The sequence below is a fragment of the Equus caballus genome, chromosome 3 (genome assembly GCF_041296265.1).
Source record: "Equus caballus isolate H_3958 breed thoroughbred chromosome 3, TB-T2T, whole genome shotgun sequence".
Lineage (NCBI taxonomy): Eukaryota > Metazoa > Chordata > Mammalia > Perissodactyla > Equidae > Equus > Equus caballus.
This window is the reverse complement of record NC_091686.1, coordinates 6,279,200-6,298,693: the sequence shown is the minus strand read 5'-3', so window position 1 is coordinate 6,298,693 and position 19,494 is coordinate 6,279,200. Positions and strand designations below refer to the sequence as shown.

Below are 19,494 nucleotides of genomic sequence, written 5' to 3'. Positions count from 1 at the left end.
CAGGCATCACTGAGGTAAGAAATGGGAGCAAGCAGGTATGCCAGGGATGGGCCCAAGGCTGCCAGGGTTTGCTCATACTGCAAGCATCTATACCACATAAAGCCAAAAACAAGCTATTCAGTACACTTCAGTTTCACAAATCTCCTATCTGGCCATATAAGGATGCATCTTCTTCCTTCTTTCTTCAAGTGAAGGATCTGGCCAGGAATCTAATACTCAGATTTCACAGAAGCTGTCTCAACACTTACTCGTCTATGAGGCAGTACCAGTCCTCCCCCTGTAAGGAGAAACAGACAAGGACAAGTCGCTAAACTCATGCAAAAATACTGCAGTTCAAAGGAAAGAAACCACTTTGGTTGAAACTGTTTCTTCTGAAAAAGTTTTACTCAAACTACAAGAAAAAATTTTTATAAAATTTTCAATATTTCAAGAAGACACTTGATTCAAGAAGCCACTGCATCTGTGAAAATGCGGCAATCAGACATGAAGATGGAACAGTAAGACATCAGGAAAGATTGCTTGGAGTTGGTTTTTTCTAACAGTATTGCTTCACTTAAAATGATGATAGATGAACGAACAAGAGAACACACACTCCAGAAAAATCAAATCACTGACGTGGATGAGTGAACTCCAAAACATTCTCCTAGAACTGAGAGGGAAAATGAAAATCAGTGACAGAAAAGATAACACATGAGGGATACATTCTGGAAGCCAAAATACATATAACAGGAATCTTAGAAAAAAAGACGACAGAGAGATGAAAGAACAATCAAAGAAATAACAGAAGAATATTTCCAAAGTAGTGAAAAGGCCTGAGTCTGCACTTCAAAATGGTTCACCAAGTAGATAAACATATTCTGTTCAAAAACTAAACATAAAATGATACAAATGTCCAAAGAAAACATAATTTTCCACAACAGAATCAAAATGAAGATGGCCTCAGTCACCTCCCTAACATTAAATATCAGGGGTCAACGGAACAACAGCCACAGAGTTTTTAAGGTGGAAAGTTTATTACTCAAGAACCCTGTAGCTATTCAAGGAAACAGGAACATGTGAAGGCAGAGAAACTCACTTGCGGATGATGCAAGGACTCAGAGAATGTGCTACTGCCATTCCTCTGCGACCAGTCTTCACGAAAACACGGTCAGAACCTATACTGTAGCTGACCAAGAAGAGTAACCAAAATAATTAAAACTCCAGTATAAAAAGAATACCAGTGAGCATATAAGTAGTTAAATAATTTCAAATATGCTTATTTAACATAATGCAAGTATAAAAAATAATACTTGAAAGCAAAGATGCTTCCCCTAAAAAAATAATATATTACAAAATCTAAGTCAAAAATCCAAAAGAGTACATTAAAAAATACCTGGGAAGTGGGCAGAAGGGTTGAATACAGTAAACGTCATGAAAAACATTTACATCTCAACAGATAAATGGGCAAAAGATGATGAACCAATGAATAGTAACAGAAAGAAGTATACAAATGGCCAAGAAACACAGAAAATGTTCAACCTCATCAATAAATAAAGAAATGCAATTTAAAACTGCAGTATCTTATTTTCACCGGTTCAGCTGGCAAAAATATTTTTAAATTGTAATGCCTACTATCGTCTAGTGTGAGGTAAAGCAGGCTGATGGAACTAACTGATAACCACAGTTCATACACTGCAGGTGGGAATGTAAAATAAACAATCTTCTAAATAACACTCTAACGCTATAATATGTACAGTTTTAAAATATCCATACTCCTAACCCTCACCTGGGTATTCCACTTCTAGTAATTTTTCCTAAATTTTCCTAAATAATCTACGATTATTTCTAAATAATCAAAGAAATAATCATAGAAAAATCCTAAATAATCTAATCATAGACAAAGATATATGTATGAAAATGTTCACCAGAGCAATGCATATGATATCAAAACAATGGAAATGAGTATAATGAACAAAAGTAGGGGATTAATATCTGAGCCATTCTTAAAAATCACATTTTCAAGTAATATTTAATAAGGAAAAATGCTCAAGATATAAAGTATGTTTTAAAAGACACAAAACATTATATCTAATATGACGTTATTTTCTAAAAAGAAAAAAATAAACATATATTCCCAAGTATAGAAAAAAACATTAGAAGGAACTAGACCAAATAGTTAAGAATGATCTTATCTCTGGGTGGTGATATTATGTATTTTTATTATCTACTTTACACTTTCCTATAGTTTGTAAATTCTCTACAATGTGCACATACCATATTTCATTAATTCCAACGTACACATTTTTTTCTTTATATTCAACCTCTCTGAAATTGGAATACATCTTAAAATTGATGGCATCTTTGACTGGATGACATATATTATTACTTTTGTGTTTAGCAATAAAATATAAAACACTAAGTATTATTATTTTTAAAAGGTCCAAAGGGAAATGTTCAATGAAGAGATCCTCAGAAAAGACTATTCATTCCCCAAAGAAAGACCGGCACACTGCCATCTGTGAAGGCAGCAAGAGCTTTGGTGAGTTTTGCAAATCTTCCCCAAATACAATTTTCCACGGGTGTAAAGGTTCTTTTATAAAAACAAGTACAGAGGTGAAGATGACCTCAGGGTACACAGCTTCCCCTCTTTTTTTTTTAAATTAACTTTTATGGAATGCTTAATTTGTTCTTGGGCTGTGAAGAGAATAGATTCTTGAGGTTAATAATTCATTTTTGCTTTCTAAATATGCAAAAAGAACTTAGATCCCACTTTGGCAAGGGCTGCCTTTACTCTTCCAAGTTTGCAACTCTTCCCAAGAGACAGGAAGGCAGAGGGGGCTGGGGAAACGGAAAGATGAGAAGGGACAGAGGTTAGGTTGCCAGGAAACTTCAATGAAGTAGTTTTCTTCTTTTCTCCCTTTGTACACCCAGAGCCATCACTTCGGCCCCCTGCTCTGAACTGTGGGCAGTGAACTGTGGGGACCAGAACTTCCCAAATAAAATTAATGAATGAAACAGAAGCAGCCACTCAAACCTCTAAGTTCTGTTCCTTCATTCACCTTGACTTCCCTTTTTATTCACTCCCATCTTACATCTGATTTTCCACTGGCAATTGAGGAAGATGATTTCTAGCTAGTACCTAGGGAGTAAAAGAGGATGCGCTCTCCAAACACACGGTGTACGTACTATTATGTACAAGGCACTAAGTGCTGTGTGTAGCACAAGAATATATGTCATACAGTACTGGCTCTCAGAAAGCTTAGCTCTAGCAGTTGAGACAAGACTACACCAGTCACTATAGTCCAGAAGGAAAAGTTATGGCCACCATCCTGATGAGCTGGTACTCCTGCCATTGTGGGTATTACATTTTTTTACTGTCACCCCTAAACAGGTTAGTTAGCCATATACCTAGACGAAGGGAAAAACATGAAAGGGGGAGGGAACAGTGTGACAAAGATAAGGAAAAAGGTTTGTGCCTGGACTAATTTCAGGACAAAATTTTAGGACAAAGTCACTATAATGAATTGACCAAGGACTATGATTTATATCTTTTTCAAATGTTTTAAATATTTATAGGGCCTAGAAGAAGTATTCCAGAGGAAGAGCTTACTGAATTTCCATCATGGGGTATATAGTCTGGCCGTGAAATCTGCTGCAGGGACTGACTGATTGAGGAACGTGTAGTCCTGAGCTCAAACCTTCAACAAGGATGCAAAAATTAAAAAAGCTTCATTCACGGTCACTCTTTCACTGTCTTTACAGAAATGGCAAAAAGCACACAAAGGATATGCAATCAAATTAAAAGCCTGAAAAATTCTTTTCCACAGGTCATGCTTTTAGGACTTATGTTATACAGATAGAGAGCCAAAGAGGGCACATTAAGATTGGCAGCCAAAGGGAAAAATTCCACCCGGCCAACCCAGAGGCAGAACTACCCCAATGCAGCACGACTCTAACTGAATGACACGTGAAAGACAAGGACCTCACAATTCAGAGCAAACACCTATCCTCAGCCCAAAAGAAACCAACACATTTTTGTTACCTTTGGTGGTTTTCTTATAAAAGATGTGGAAGAGAATATAATACACATTGATCCGGACACTGTGTCCATTTGGAAAATTCTATGATGTCACATGGTTTTTTGGACTGGATGTAAGGAAATAAAGCCTGGGCCACTGAAGGAAGAGAACGCCATGGACTCCCTGGAGATTCCTAAGTATTAGGTGAGCAGCCATCTGTTTGGGGGAGGAACTTTAAAACCTTTTCCAGCCAGGAGCTTTCAAGGACAGAATAAATATTTTCTTTTGCCTATATGGCAAAAATATATTGCCATGAAATGAAGAGAAAAAGCCAATCCTTGGTTCACCCATTCACTCATTAATTCAATCATTACTTAGTAAAGCACCTACCCCGTTCAGAGTACTGTCTTAAGTGCCGCAGAGTTACAGTTTTAGGAATCTACAATATAGCAGATAGAAGGCATTTTTAGAAAATTCCAAAATGCATTCTGAGCCTTTGATGAAGACTAAACTCTTGACCTGACATTGCAACATTCCCCTACAACGGACACAAATTTAGTGAGGACAGTGGGTTACATCTCCTGTTTACGGATCCAGTCACTCTACTGCCTTCTGCAATAAATAACACATTACAAGCACTGTTACGTACCGGCTTTCAAATTTCAGAATGATTGTACAGAGAAAGCATGGCAGTCTTATCAAAATTACAGATTAGTATGTAAACATTATAAACTTCAGAAATGTGAAAGTAATGATGTGGCTGAAAGAGAACTTTAATTCTCCATCTTACACGCTAAAAGTCAACAGAAAGTATCTATATACTGGTTATAAAGGTAATCGATTAAGAAAAAAAACTAAGGGGCCGGCACTGTGGCCGAGTGGTTGCGTTCTCGCACTCCACTTTGGCCGCCCCGGGTTTTGCCAGTTCGGATCCTGGGCGTGGACATGGCACCGCTCATCAGGCCATGGTGAGGCGGCACTCCACATGCCACAACTAGAAGGACCCACATCCAAAAATATACAACTATGTACTGGGGGGCTTTGGGGAGAAAAAGGAAAACATAAATAAAAGTCTCTAAAAAAAAAAAAGAAAAAGAAAAAAAAAGAAATGTTAACTAACAAAAGTTAGCAAGAGTGAGAAATAGTGTAATAGTGTAAGAGAGCCAATTCCACATTTTTCTTAATGGAGAGACTGAGAGTGCTCAAAGCTGCTGGATAAAGAAAGAGGAGCATTAAGCACATGTTTAAGAGCTATAGAGGCAATCACTTAAAGAATAAAATGCATATACAGTGAAAAGTATTCACTTCTAAGAAATGAAACCTACAGACAGGTGGCAAAGGGTTTTTCACTTTCCATTTTAGATCATCCAGTTGTTTGAATTTTTATTTCCTAATGCATATATTATTTTTTAATACCAAAAATAATATGAATGAGGTACTAACATGAAAAGATCTTCAGGACATATTATTAAGTTTAAAAAAAAAAAAACAAGTACTCTAGTAATATACATTATAAAGTCTCATTTGTGTTTTTTTAAAGCAGCAGCAACATATATGTAAACATATTAACATAATTATATTTATGCTTACAAAGTAATGCTTACAAAAAGACCAGATAGGAGAGGCAGGTAAAACAGAATGTCCACATTTTATTCTATTATAGTTCCATATTATGTGAACCCTTGGCAACGAGAATATATGTGTATTTATTAATTGTTCAATTATTTTTTCCACATTTTTAAAGAAAAAAGATCCCATGACTATATAATTAGTGAAGAAGCAGAGTTCAGTGGAAGAAAGAGCAGCTTTGGTCTCAGAGAAACCTGGATTCAAACACAAGCTGTGCTATGTACGTCACCTTCAAAAAGTTATTTTACCTCTCTAAGCCTCAATTTCCGTTCTTAAAAAGAGCTTTATTGAGATCTAATTCACATACCAAACAATGCACTCATTGAAAGTATACAATTCACTGTATCTTAGTATGTTCACAGGATTGTGCAACCGTCACCACAAACTAATTTTAGAGCATTTTCATACCCCTTGAGAAACCACATACCCATTCGCAGTCAATCCCCATCAATTTTCTTTTCTGGGAAAAAATGGAGATAGGACTACCTACCTGATAGGTTGTTATGAGAAACAAATAAAATATATTAAAGCCTGCAGCACAGTGCCTGGCCCTCAGTAGGCACCCATCACACACATTCCAAGTAAAGTTCAAGACATAAATGACGTGGAGATAAGCAAAAAGACTGGATATGACAGAAAGTGTACGACAGAGGCAAACCCTTTCAAGTACCCAGGAATACACTCACGTTCCTATCCTCAGGGCCTCCAGGAACCAGGCCCTCTCCCTAGTTTTACTGAATACAAAAAAATCAGGTATCAAACCAAAAGGCAGGAGTTTGAAAATGTCAGCATTCAGGATCATACTTCAGAGTGAAAGTTCCAGGAGGAGAGATGCCTTCTCAACCCTGAGAAAGTGAGCAGCAAGCAGCAGCCAGTGCAGCATTGCTGAGAAGGCAAGAAGAACACGGTAAGTTCATACTGGACAAGGAGTTGAGACTACACTGTCATGTTTCTACTTTTCAAAGTGAAAATAAGCATGACAGGTGCTCATTTGGCTGTTCAAGCACTTTCCACTTAAATGGCAATTCCTCAAGCTTACCGACTGCAGCCTCAAGTTATAATTTATTACTGTTTCTCTATTATTCCCTTGCCTCGGCAGAAAGCAGAACACAGCACCTACACTTCAAGACCCATGAGAGGTAATAAAGTATAATTATTTAGAATTTATGATTAAGCCATAAATTATAGGTACTTTTTACTTCAGTTGGTCAGTCAAAGGTTGGGGGAGGAAGGGAAAGGGATCAGAGGAAGAAATAACAAAAGCCTTTTCCTTTGAACAAAATGTCTAAATCAGGGCAGGACTGAGGGACACCTGGAGGATTTACAAAGATACCACAGTCTCCAAGTTAAGTCCCAGAGGAGCCCTAGGCCTACAGGCCTCTGTTCTTCCTGCTCACAGGGCTACAGACTCCGACCAGAGTGCTCACGTTGACTCCAAAAATAGAAGCCCCGCCGGTTTTCCGGTTACACCACATCAAAACGTTCACAGTGCTCTGGGCCTTGCTGCCCTAAGCCATAGGTATCTCAAAGAAGGTGAACCTAATCCATAAAAGGCTACTGGTCAGGCTTTCTAAGTAAACTCAGCCTCCACCAAGGTAAGACTGTGGCTTCCACAGAGCTCCGATTCAACAATGGCCAGATGCTGGATCCCCTCACCCTCAAGAATCAACTGGTGAGATTTCACTTCCTTGTCGTTCCTTTATGTGGCTATGGAAACATCTATCTGGAACAGGTAGGTGCAAAACTCAGGGCATGAAGCAGGATAAGAACGCAACAGTCAGCACTCTCCTGTGACCCACTTGCCTCACTGATTCTCCAATGTGCCATGGCCCAGGTCCCACTCGTCACTCTAAGTCCCCACATTCAAAGGGTAGTTTGCAAAGCACTTTCCCACACACTTTCTTACTCGGCCTCACAAGAACCCTGGGAGGCAGGTATCATCAGCACTGGCTCTGAGGTGGAGGAGGAGACTCAAAGAGGCGCTAACGGTGAGGGGCCAATAGCCAACGCAGTGAGTCTGGAACCCCGTTACCTCAAAGAAAACGGCCTTTGCATTATCCTACCCTAAACTGTTGGGAAGGCAAAGCAAAACCAGAGAGAAATACTGTGCATTCCAATTTATACTGCTTTTTTCTTTTTTTGCTGTGGAATTTTTACTTGATAACTGAAGCTTTAAAATGCCTGATTGTTATAGTAAACAACAGATATTTGAAATGAGATTTAGTTGGATTTAAGGAAACAGAAGTAAAGAGACCAGATAGAACAGAGTCCTGAAGAGTGACACGTAAAAAATAATAACAATAAGTGAAGGGAGGATAAAAGGAGGTTTGCCCCAAACGTTTACAGAGCACTCACCTTTGTCCCGAACCATCCCACCTCCACACCAGCTCCTGGTTAATGAACATAACTGGGTTGATGTCCCTTGAACTGTATAATCTGTTCCACAAAAAACAAACCCACGGTTTGTCTCCAAGCCACTTTTAAGTCCCTAACTCCCTGGTTACATTCAGTCTATGGAAAACATCTGTGGCAAAGTAAATCATCGTACTCTGAGAAAGACCAGAGTGTACTTTTTTTTTCCTCTAAGTGTGTTTTGAAGTCCTGGTTGGAAAATTAGTGAAAATTGTAAATCTGTTTGCAAATCTGGTCATGTCTAACTGTGAGATTAGGGCAAAGATTCCAATTTAAAGGTAAAACCGTGACAACCCCAGTTAAGCGTATCCTCAGGCACTGCCAGCAGGGCCTTCACTCACTTCCACAGGCAGAGGATTTATTGCAGGCACCCGACACGCGCCCCAGCAGACACCCCTGGAGTATTTACTTGAGACAGCAGGGTTCAGTCTGTACTTCCTCTGCAGACCAATATATTATTATAAATTGAGCTAAACTGTTTCCTTTTCATAAGTGCTACGAAGTTCAGATTTCAGATATCAGCACCGGGCTGCGGTCCCTCCACATGGCTCCTTATGGTATTCGGATTTTAAAAAGTAAAGAGAAGACGTAGGCTCAGACCATGGTTGCTTTTATTTTTGTTTTGTTTAAGAGGTGATGGAGGAAAATTCATTTTAGAAATTGAATATGACACCTTACTAAGAAAATATATTCTAAATGAAACTTCGGGTACATTGTGCTGTGCTTGACCCAGTTCAGCAGGGTAGCAGCTATTTCATCTATATCTGAAGGCAGGAGTTGGGAAATCAGAAAGAGATATTCGATCCTATAAAATAATAACACTCACTTCTTGTTTATCACCTACAATACCTAAGGGACCCAATGTATATTTAAAAATGTATATTCATTATAAAATATAAGTCAAAAGGACAATGTAATTTTAAAATATTTTTATTAATCTATTTCTGAGGCAAAAAAAAAAAAACTTTAAAAAGAAGCGGAAAAGAAAGAATCAAACAGAACATTGTCGTCATCTTCTTTTCCTCCCTTCCTGAACAACTTCGTCCTAAAGCCATCAGGTGAGGCAGAGGGATGCGGGTGAGGGAGGGACAGGAGGGCACGGAAGCCCAGAGCAGGGTCAGTGCCCGAGTGGGGGAGGAGGATGGCCTGACATGGGGTGTCAGAGCCTAAGTGGGATAAAATGCCAAGTTCCAACGCTTGCTTCTTACCAGCTGTGCAACCACGGCTAAGCAGCTGCGGCAATCTAACCTTCAGTTGTTCTTTTGCAACATAGTTAACATCCACTTCCCAGGGTTATTGAGAAGATTAAAACAAGTCTTGACTTGTTGTCAGTCTCCCCAAAATGTGACTGTTATTCACACTCTACTCTTATTTCAGACATATATATGTATAGAAAAAAAGACAAAGTCCATAACTAGGTGGTACATTAAAAAATGAAATAATAATCATTTGAGGTAACTCAAATGATGTTGAAGGATGGGGCGAAGATTTCAGAACAGGAACTCAGCCTGCGGCAAGCAGGGCAGGGGCAGGGGGAGAAGACTTGAACCCTCGAAACACTGCCATGTGGAGACTTCAGTGTACTGGGACCAAGTCCAAACGGTCCCTTTTGGGGTGGGAAAAGCATTGTATATGAAACGTGCAACCCATTCTGGTCCCTGCTCTGCCTCATACGAAGTGGCGTCAGGCAAATTACTTAGGAAAAGAACATTCTCTGCCCCGTCTCCTCACAAGGTTGTTTGGAGACTGAATGAGATTGCTTAAGTGAAACTGATTTATAAACTGTAAAGCAACACGCAAATGGAAGGCAAGAGATTTAGGGCTTATTTAGATTAGCGTTCAACAAATACAGGAGTCACTCCACCAGAAGAAGTTAAGAGGTAAAGGGACACAGCATTAAGTACCATCTAATCAACCAGGAGAAAGTAACGCCTGCATAATGACCTTTCAATCTCTCCTACATCACGGAGAAAGGCTCAGATTGGTACCACTATGTAGTTAACACCTCTCTAACAGTCACTAAACAAAGACGGAACTGGACGCAGACTCAGGGTCCTCAGCAAACAAAGGGAGCAGGCACTTAACACCGCTTTCAGTTCTCTCTATATTTATGAAACTCTTCTAATCATGCCAAGTGATACTGGTTTTCCATTTTAGACAGTGATATAAAATCTCCTAAAATAAATTCATTTCAGTCAAAGAAAAAAGTGAGTTTATTCAGAGAGAACTATCACATAAGTAATAGTGCAATAGCACATGGATATGAGAAGAACCTTGAAGCTGATGTGCGAATGACTGAAATTGGGAAAACACTTCATGAGATAACGGCCTAAAGAGCTATTCAAAACTCTGAATTCCTGGAAGGCAAGGACCAAGTTTTATCCATCTCCAACGTCCTCCAGAACCTTCCGCAGCACGTGGAACACGGTGGGCCCTCTACAAATACTCAGTTAATCGGGAAATCATTCTCATCATAAACGCTGGGTTAAAGCCATGGTGCTTCCTGGCTCTAAAACCAACAGCAGCAGATTCCCCCAGGAGGTAAGAGTGGGATGAACTTAAAATTAAATAACTCTGAATAATCAAGAGCCAGAGCCAAGGAGAGAACAAAGACTGAGAAGCTTTTGAGTAAAAAAGATACTGTTTGCACACTGTGCATTGAAAAACAAGTAGAAAGACCATAAACAAAACAAAAAACTGACAGCAAAGAAGCAAACAAAGCTCCACAAACCCCCCAGCTTTGGTTAGCCTAAGCACAGCTGAAATATTGCTTCCTGAAGAACCAAATGACAAGTGGAGAGAAAGCCTCGGTGTTAGGCCAGCTGCTCTTGAAAAGAAATTAAATGCAAAACTAGAAAAAACGTTCTCACTGAGAACTTATATAGACAGGGAAATATATTAAAAATTTCACACTGATAAGTTGATTTAGATGATTTAGTAGCTCTGATGAAGAATCCTGAAAACCGTTTAGCACACTTTGGGGAACTCCATGAACACAGAGAATGAAAAGAAAAGTAACTTTTAAAAATTAGCAGTATCTCCATGAAAAAATCTACTTACGTACATATACAAGTTTCATTATCACTATAAAATACTTGAAAAGTTTATTTCAAAAGACATATTCAAAATATACACCCAATAATCTAACACTTAAGACACTAGAGCATCACTATAGTTCTAATCCTCCTAATTACCCAGCATAAAATAGCAGTCTCCTTGGTGAAGGGGTATTGCCAAACCAGGCGTCTCTATGTCCCACGAGATCTTGAAACCAACATGCCAGATATCAGGATCTCTGCCTTCGAGTTGAGGATCATCCTCACTTTCCTCTTCAGGGCCTGTCAAAAGAGAAGAAAGTGATCAGAAAGGAAATATTTCATCTAAAGTTCTGGGTGTTATAATAGTTACGTTAGGAGTAATTGAAGTTTTACTAAAATATGGATGCTATGAACTATATCCTCCTTTATGTCATATTTTTAAAAAAAACTTCTTTAGACTATTTTTAACACATCATTTATTTTTTAATTTAAAAAAATCTTAAAATGGTTAGGAAATTATCACAGATACCAAGAAAAATAAAAGAAGATTATTTTGTTCAATTCCATGCAAATAAATTAGAAAATCTGGATTAAATGCATAGATTTTTAGGAAGATATTAATTATCAAAATTGACCCCAGAAGACGTAGAAAAGCTTAAATAAGCCACAGAAGGTCTAGAGGAAGTTGTCAGAGAACTCTCTCTGAGGAAAACAGGGGCCCACAGAGTTTCAAAGGAGAATTTTACCAAATTAAGGAGTGGTAATTTCAATATACTTTAAATTGTCTAAGAGCATAGAAAAAGAAGTTCCCAAATTCTTTTCACAAAGATAGAGCAATATGTATCTACATCCAAAAAGAACACACACACACACACACACACAAATATCACATCTGAAAATCAACGCAAAACTTCTAAATATAAGGAAATAGAACCCAAATCCAGCAGCATATTAAAAGAATAACATCCCATAACCAAGTAAAACTTATTCCAGGAACACAAGGATAGTTCACTGTATAAAACCTTAATACTTAAAATTCATCAAATTCAGAGATCAAAACAAAACAAAACAAAAATCCAGAGTCACCTGAAATACACAAAAGTATTCAATAAAATACAGGCTTTCATGATAAAAACCTCAATAAAACAGGAACAGATGGCCAGTTCCTTACCATGATAAAATACTCACCTATCTCAACCCCAAAGCCCGCATCATATTTTAATAGGGAAACATTAGAAACATTGCCAAAGTTAAGCATTAGCAAATAATGTCCCTTATCATGACAATGACTCATCATTATTCTGGTGCCTTCTGGAGTTGCATAACAGAGGAGTCCTCATTAGACAAAAGAAGAGGTAAAAGATTTTTTAATAGGAAAAAATATTTTTTTGCAAATGATATGATTATTTATCGGCAAATCAATCAGGAAAAATATTTCCCAAGCAACAGGCCAGTTAAGAAAATGTTAGCTATAAAAGTATGCATGTAAAAATATCTAGTAAGATTCTTACATTTGCACTGTCTACATGAGGAAAAACTTTAAAATATTATTGAAGGAGACAAAAGAAGATTTAAACAAATGTAAAGACATATTATGTTCTTGGGAGATAAGACCGAACATCATGGAAATGTCAGTTCTCCCTAAACTCATCTACAAGTCTGACATAAACACAATAAAAATACCAACAGGATTGATTTTTAGGTGAGTGGGGTTGGTAACCGGACACGATGATTCTGTAACTCACATGGAAATATAAAGAAGGAAGCATAGCCAGGAAATTTTTTTTTTAACATAATAAAGAGCTCCTACACATCAATAAGATAAAGATCAATAATTAAAAAGAAAAACTGGAGCCAGCCCCACGTCCTAGTGGTTAAGTTCAGTGCGCTCTGCTTTGATGGCCTGGGTTTGGTTCCCAGGTGCAGACCTACGCCATTCATTGGCAGCTATGCTGTGGTGGCGACCCACATACAAAATAGAGGAAGACTGGCACAGATGTTAGCTCAGGGTAATTCTTCCTTGAGCAAAAAGAGGAAGACTGGCAACACATGTTAGCTCAGGGCAAATCCTCCTCAGGAAAAAAAAAAAAGGAAAATGGGCAAAAGTTATGAAGACAGAACACATAAAAGGAAATAAAATGAGTTCGTAAACATATAAAAAGATGTTCAAACTTATTCAGGTAAGAGAAATGCAAATTAAAGCCACAATAGATATTTTTCACCTATCAGATCAGAAAAGATCAAACACTGATAAAATATGGTGTTAGTTAAGAGTGTAACAAAATGGCACACACATGCTCTGTGTAGAGGACAATTTGGCAAAGCGTATCAACACCACAAATGCATAAACCCTTTGAACTTATACAAATTCCACAATTCCACTCTTAGGAATGTATACTAAAATATACTTGCAGAGATTGCCAAATGACTTTTGAGCAAGGATATTTATTGTAGAACTGCTTATAAGAGCAAAAGATCAGAAATAACCTAAACAACTATCAATAAGTTTCTGGTTAAATAAATTATGAAATGTCCCAGCAATAAAACACTAGGTAGTCACTAAAAGTAATATGCCTATACACTGATACAGAACCATCTGATATATTATACACACACACACACATTTCTCATTGAGGAAACATTGGTTTATAACGTATAAATTTCAGGTGCCCATCATTCTATTTTGATTTCTGTGTAGACTACATGTTCACCCCCAAAGTCTAATTACCATCTCTCACTGTACACGTGCCCCCTTTTACCCGTCACCCTTCCCCTACCCCGTTTCCCTCAACCATCCATCTGGCATATGTTTAAGAGAAAGAAACGAATAGGCTATAATTTGTGTAAAAAATATAAGCACATGCACACACTTATGTGTGCATAAGTACGTATGATATTTCTGGAAGGATACTCAAGACTTATTTTTCTGGGAGGAGAACCACGTGGCTGAGATACAGTGGTGGGAGAGAGACAGAAAGGAAGAGGAAGGCACACGCTATGATTTGCCTACATGACCAGTCTCACAGGGATGGCCCTACATAAAAACTTGCCAAAGTTCATGTAAGAAATATTTATTGAGCACTTACTACACACTAGGCACTGACCCAGGCACTTGGGATCCATCGGTGAATGAAACAAAGACCCCTCCCCTAGTGGAGCCTTCCTTCCAGCGGAACTGCAAATGTTCCTCACTGATGACTAGCAGGGGGACATTTTGAATTCCACGAGACTTTAATCCACTAGACTCTGGTCTTCAAGGGCAGGGTCCGTTTTTCTTTTTCACCCGTATTTAGAGCCCTGGTAACTGGCACACAGAAGGCATTCAATGATCACTCGCACTAAACTGCTTGCTTAAAAACAAAATGTTCTTTCAGTTCACACCATTCACAGTCCTTACCGCGCTAGATGGCAGGAAAAGAAAATGTTAATTCATGCAATCAGTTGGACAATAAGGCATGTTTTACTTAGGCTCTTATCGTGTACATGTCACATACACAATCCAAAAGTGCATGCATCCCAGATGGCACACACTCATACACAGATCCCTACAGCCTGAACATCTTACTCTACAGGAACTGTGCACAAGGGTCAACAGCAGTAAAAAAAAAAAAAAAAAAAAAGGAAAAAAGGAACTCCCCTTTATAACCATTCATTCACATTACATTCCACAGGTGTGATGGGAAAAACCAGACCAGAAATCCAAATTCATGGTCTCTTCAAGGAAGCAGTGCTGTTGAATGACCTTCAAGGGCACATCCAACTTTGGGTAATCTTCAATTCCTTAAGTTTGAATCTAAAATCTGATAATGCCGTATGAACAGAATCTTACCTTTTTTCATATTTCTTATTTCTGATACATGGTTTCTCAAGTACTCTTCTTTTAAGAGGAACTTTTAGCTAGGTTTCTTTAAAAATAAAGTCGTATATTAAAAGCTCAAAGCCATTTTCTAGGTTAATCTCAAAAACATTTTAAAGAGAATCCTCTGGAACAACAAATACCTTACATAGCAGTGGATACTACTAATTCATTGGTTGTGGCTTTTTTGAGCCTCAGTGGAGAATTCTGCAATTTTCTCCAGGCTCTGCAGGAAAGAGTGGTATGATCAAGCACTGACGTCTGGTCGTAGGCACTAGAAGGGTTAGTTAGCAGCAGCAGAACCAGATATTTGCTGTCCATGTCCGATGACATTCTCCAGCCAGTTCTTATTTGTACATAATACACAGTTACAGCTGAAAACAGCAGAATTTGCAAAACTAGATCCCATGAATCAGAAAGGAGCTCACAAATGTGTACAGCTAGACCTGCACTGTATGTCCTTGAGAAATCTAAATTAGTTGCCAGCTGATCAACGTACTTTGCATAAAAATACAAATTTCTAGCTACTCTTGAACTACAAGATCTGGTATCACTGAGCCAGTCACAAGTGGCTATACGTAAGAAGCAGCTGCCCCTTTAGACAAGGCTCTCTGCAAGTGGCAGTCCCCAGTCAGCCAGTTCCCTCATCTGCGGGACCTGCCTGGCCCCTACAGGCATTGAAGTCTGTGAACCTTGCTCTAGCCCACAGGCAATCAGGCCCCACACCTGCTTTTACTCATGAAGTTTAACTGGCACACGGTCATGCCCACTCATTTACATACTGGCCCTGGCTGCTCTCACACTTTACAGTATGGCTGAGTCGCTGAGACACAGATCACAAGGCCCACAAAGCCAGAAATATCTATTATTTGGCGCTTTACAGAAAATGTCTGCCAACCCTTGCTCTTGAGTTTTGATATATGTGATCTGATAGAGATGTCTACTGCACATATTAGTGAGGAAGCCGAGGCTGCATAAAATAATAATGACGTAATGTGACTAATACCTAATAACGTAATGTGATGAACAAGGTCATACAATGTAACAAAGTAATTAACGCTAAATTATTTGATATCCAGATCAACCTAGCAAAAGAATATTGATATCATATTGAAATCATATGTTTGTATTTGTGATGTCCCAAGACTTCAGGCTGCTTCATTCTAGGGGGCCCTAATGACAACAGGTGTAGCAAGCAGCACAAGAAGAAAGAATAGAACTATTTTAAGAAGATTTTTCATATGTCCCTCTCTGGTCAAATCAACTATAACTTAACTTTAAAAAGAAATGATTTAAATTATAAAGACAACGGTTTTCAGGCGGTTTTAATGCCACTGCATCTGGCTACTCTAGTAAGTGGTAATCTTCAAAGGCCAACAGGCTGGTTGGCTACTTTCCTCTCTAACTTTCATCCTAGCACTCTTCTCAATATGGCACCAATAAAGTCCTGAACGACAAACAGAGACAGTAATTGCAATCAGTGTTTCCTGATGTCTCCCATAAATCCCGCACCTCTGAAATGTGCTCATTAAAACAAGGTTTTGTTGAAGGTTTGTTTCCTCCTTGGGCTGGGTAGGGAGGCGGGAAGATGTATGTCTGATAAACTTTTTACTGCATAAGTATAGTGTTGCTCACTTTCTCAATAAAATCAACTTGTAATTATCTAGAACAACTGCAACTGATTACTCTTGCCATATCTGCCTCAAGCAGAGGCAATAGGCTCCTACTTGCCTGTAAACCTCAGTAACAATGAAAGGATTTTAAGCCTCTCAGTGAGTTGGGTGCAATCCCGGCTCCCGCTAACCAAAGTGTTAAAGAAGGAAAAGCTGTGACAGAATACAAAAGAATACTAAGTTTAAATGTCAAGTCTAAAATGTCCAAAACCTCCCCCCAAAATTAACCAATTTGGGTTTTTATGCTAACTAGTTTTTGAGAAAAAATTAATTCCATTTAATAGAAGATAAATGCCATCAAATATTTTGTTTACATTATTAAAGCTGTATGCAACCACTGTTACATAGGAAACAAAGCTAGAAGCCTGAGCATGAAGAAAGAGATGACAGTTCTAATCAAATAAAATGTATCGCTTGAAACTCTGTACCATATTTAATAACACATACCATTAATACTATGTCAATAATTTTCCTGATATGTAAGTATATATTCATCGTCACCACATACTAAAAAATAGCCCTGTTTCCTAGTCTCTATTCCCTAGCCAAGGGCCAAGATTTCTAAGACTCTGGCCCTGGCAATTATTTTCTCTGTTTCCGTAACCCCACACCTAGAGGGGCTGAAGTAGCAGGTCCCTTCCCATCCATGTCACGGATCCTGAGGCAGGAGAAACTTAGAAGTTGCAGACAGTCAGCTGGTATATGAAGCCCACTGATACTTTCTCTTTCCAGCACTGATCTATGATATTCCAGTGTCTGGGACAGGAAATCTGTTGTCAAAAATGGAAAGAGACAGAAGGTGAAAGGCGAGGGCTTGAAGTTGGGAAGACACATTCGAGGAGGGAAATGGCATGGTGGGTGTATAAGAACATAATTGATTCTGTGTTGCAAGAGTATGACATCAATGACACGTATTTGCAAGAGAGGCTAGAGAGGTGGGCAGAGGCCAGGACATGCAGGGTCTTGTGAAGCCTGGTAAGGAACCTAGACTTATACTGAGGGTAATGACAGACACTATAGACTTCTTCATTGGTCAGATCTGTTTTTCAGAACCATCCCTCTGGAAGGCAGACTATGAGCAGACTTCGTATAATTTTTCTGGACAGGTTTCCAAAGTAACGGCAAATGGAATAAGCCAGAGAACACTGTGGAAACATTCCTGAAGGACTATATCCCTAGGAAAGAAAGCTTAGCCAAGCAGAAGCCTCCCTGGAAGAGGTCTACAATTTAGGAATGCTTTCCTTGATGGGCTGTGAGGAACAAGGAGTCAAGCCTGCTGCTGACACGCAGCATGCTCCTTCTCAGCCACTGACGAATGAATGGTCTGAAGAAATGGAGAATTCAGAGAAGTCTGAAGGCGGGGGAACCTCTCCTCAGTCCCAGCTCAGAATCTATAACAAGCAGCTGCTCTCAGATGCCTCGAAACAAGCAATTCAAGACAAGCATAGTCCCTCGATACAGATAAATTGTAAAAGTAATTATAAGTTTTCTGGGATTTCAGAAGAAATATTGAAAACTCTTTACCAAAAAATCTAAAGCCCTTCAACGTGACGTCTGGCTCTGTCAGCTTTCAGATTAAGCATTTGAAAAAAAATTTTTTTAAGATATAAATATTCACATACACAGGAGAAGCTTATTACATCATGTTTCATGGACTTAGGGGGGAAAGTGAAAGCAAGAAAAGGAGAAAAAAACTGCTCTGGGGCCTTTTGGCTAAAGCTTCAAGGCCACTACATTATCTGAAGTAAAATACGAAAGGGGGAAAGGAAGCAGAGGCACTTCTCAAAGAGCACCTCCTCCAAACCAGAGCTTCTAACAGCAGAGGCTGCGATCCCTCGGGCAACCTCAGGAGGGGACAGAGAGTCACGGAGACTTACAGGAAAAGTCAGGTCTTGAATGACACAGAAGACCAGAACCAAACTGGATTAAAGCAAAAGAGGATAATTAACTGTTCACCTAGCGTCAAGCAAAGCTTTATCCAGGGTTCAAAGCACATGTCCAAGACCCAGTTTCTCTCCTCCCCAAAGTCCAAGAAAAAGAAAGAGGGTGGCCACAAAAGCTGGAGGCAGCCATATGGGGGCCATGAGAAGTTTGCTCGCCACAAGAGAGGAAAGTAACAGCTCAAGAAGAGCCAAAAGATGAAGGAGAAGAACTTAGAAACTGACCACACTATTACCGTTGAAATAAGGTTCACTGAACCAATGAGAATTCTGGTCTTAGTATTAAGGGAGACAATTCATCTCTTTAAATAAAGCCTGTTTAGGTCAGGTCTTTAGGTCAAGTATCTGAACTTGAAACCAAAAGAATCCTAATTCTAAACAAAGATTTTAGCTGCAGAAATCAAAGAGTTACTGGCCGCTGGCCACGATGTAGTTGAACAGCCCAAGTACTCAAGAACAAAAAAATACTTACTGATTCTAGGCAACACATACTTACTGATTTTCCATTATCTGAGGATACAAAGAAGGATCAAGACACAAACCATGGCTTCAAAGAGCTTACAGTGCTAATTCAAGCATGTGTAAAACTAACGTACGGCCTCAGAAGTCAGGACGTGGTTATGTGGGGGGGAAGAATACACTGGAAGGGAGCATTTGCGGGGTGCTAGCAAGTTTTATTTATTGACCTTGATGCTAGTTACACAGATATTTCGTGGAAATTTATCAAGCTGTATGTTTATGTTATATGCTATATTTCACTAATTAAAAAAAAAACCCTCAAAAGACCAGTTGGAAGATAAAGTTAAGGAAATCTCTCAGAGAGTAGATTTGAAAAATATGAAAGTTTGAAAATAAGAAAATAAATAAGAAAATTAGAGGAACAATCCAAAGTTCAAGAACCAAACCACATGGATTCTAGAGAGAAGAGAACATTGAAGGGGAAGAAAT

At 38.8% G+C, this 19,494-nt stretch overlaps 1 protein-coding gene across 2 annotated transcripts in view; it reads right to left on the bottom strand.

The window, feature by feature from the left end:
- FTO (FTO alpha-ketoglutarate dependent dioxygenase) overlaps positions 1 to 19,494 on the bottom strand; it is a 348,533-nt gene that overhangs the window by 215,171 nt on the left and 113,868 nt on the right. For both annotated transcript variants that reach the window (XM_005608264.4, XM_023636997.2), the window contains one exon: positions 11,234 to 11,377. In XM_005608264.4, the coding sequence (XP_005608321.2) occupies positions 11,234 to 11,377 (144 nt within the window). The remainder of the gene's footprint in view (positions 1 to 11,233; positions 11,378 to 19,494) is intronic.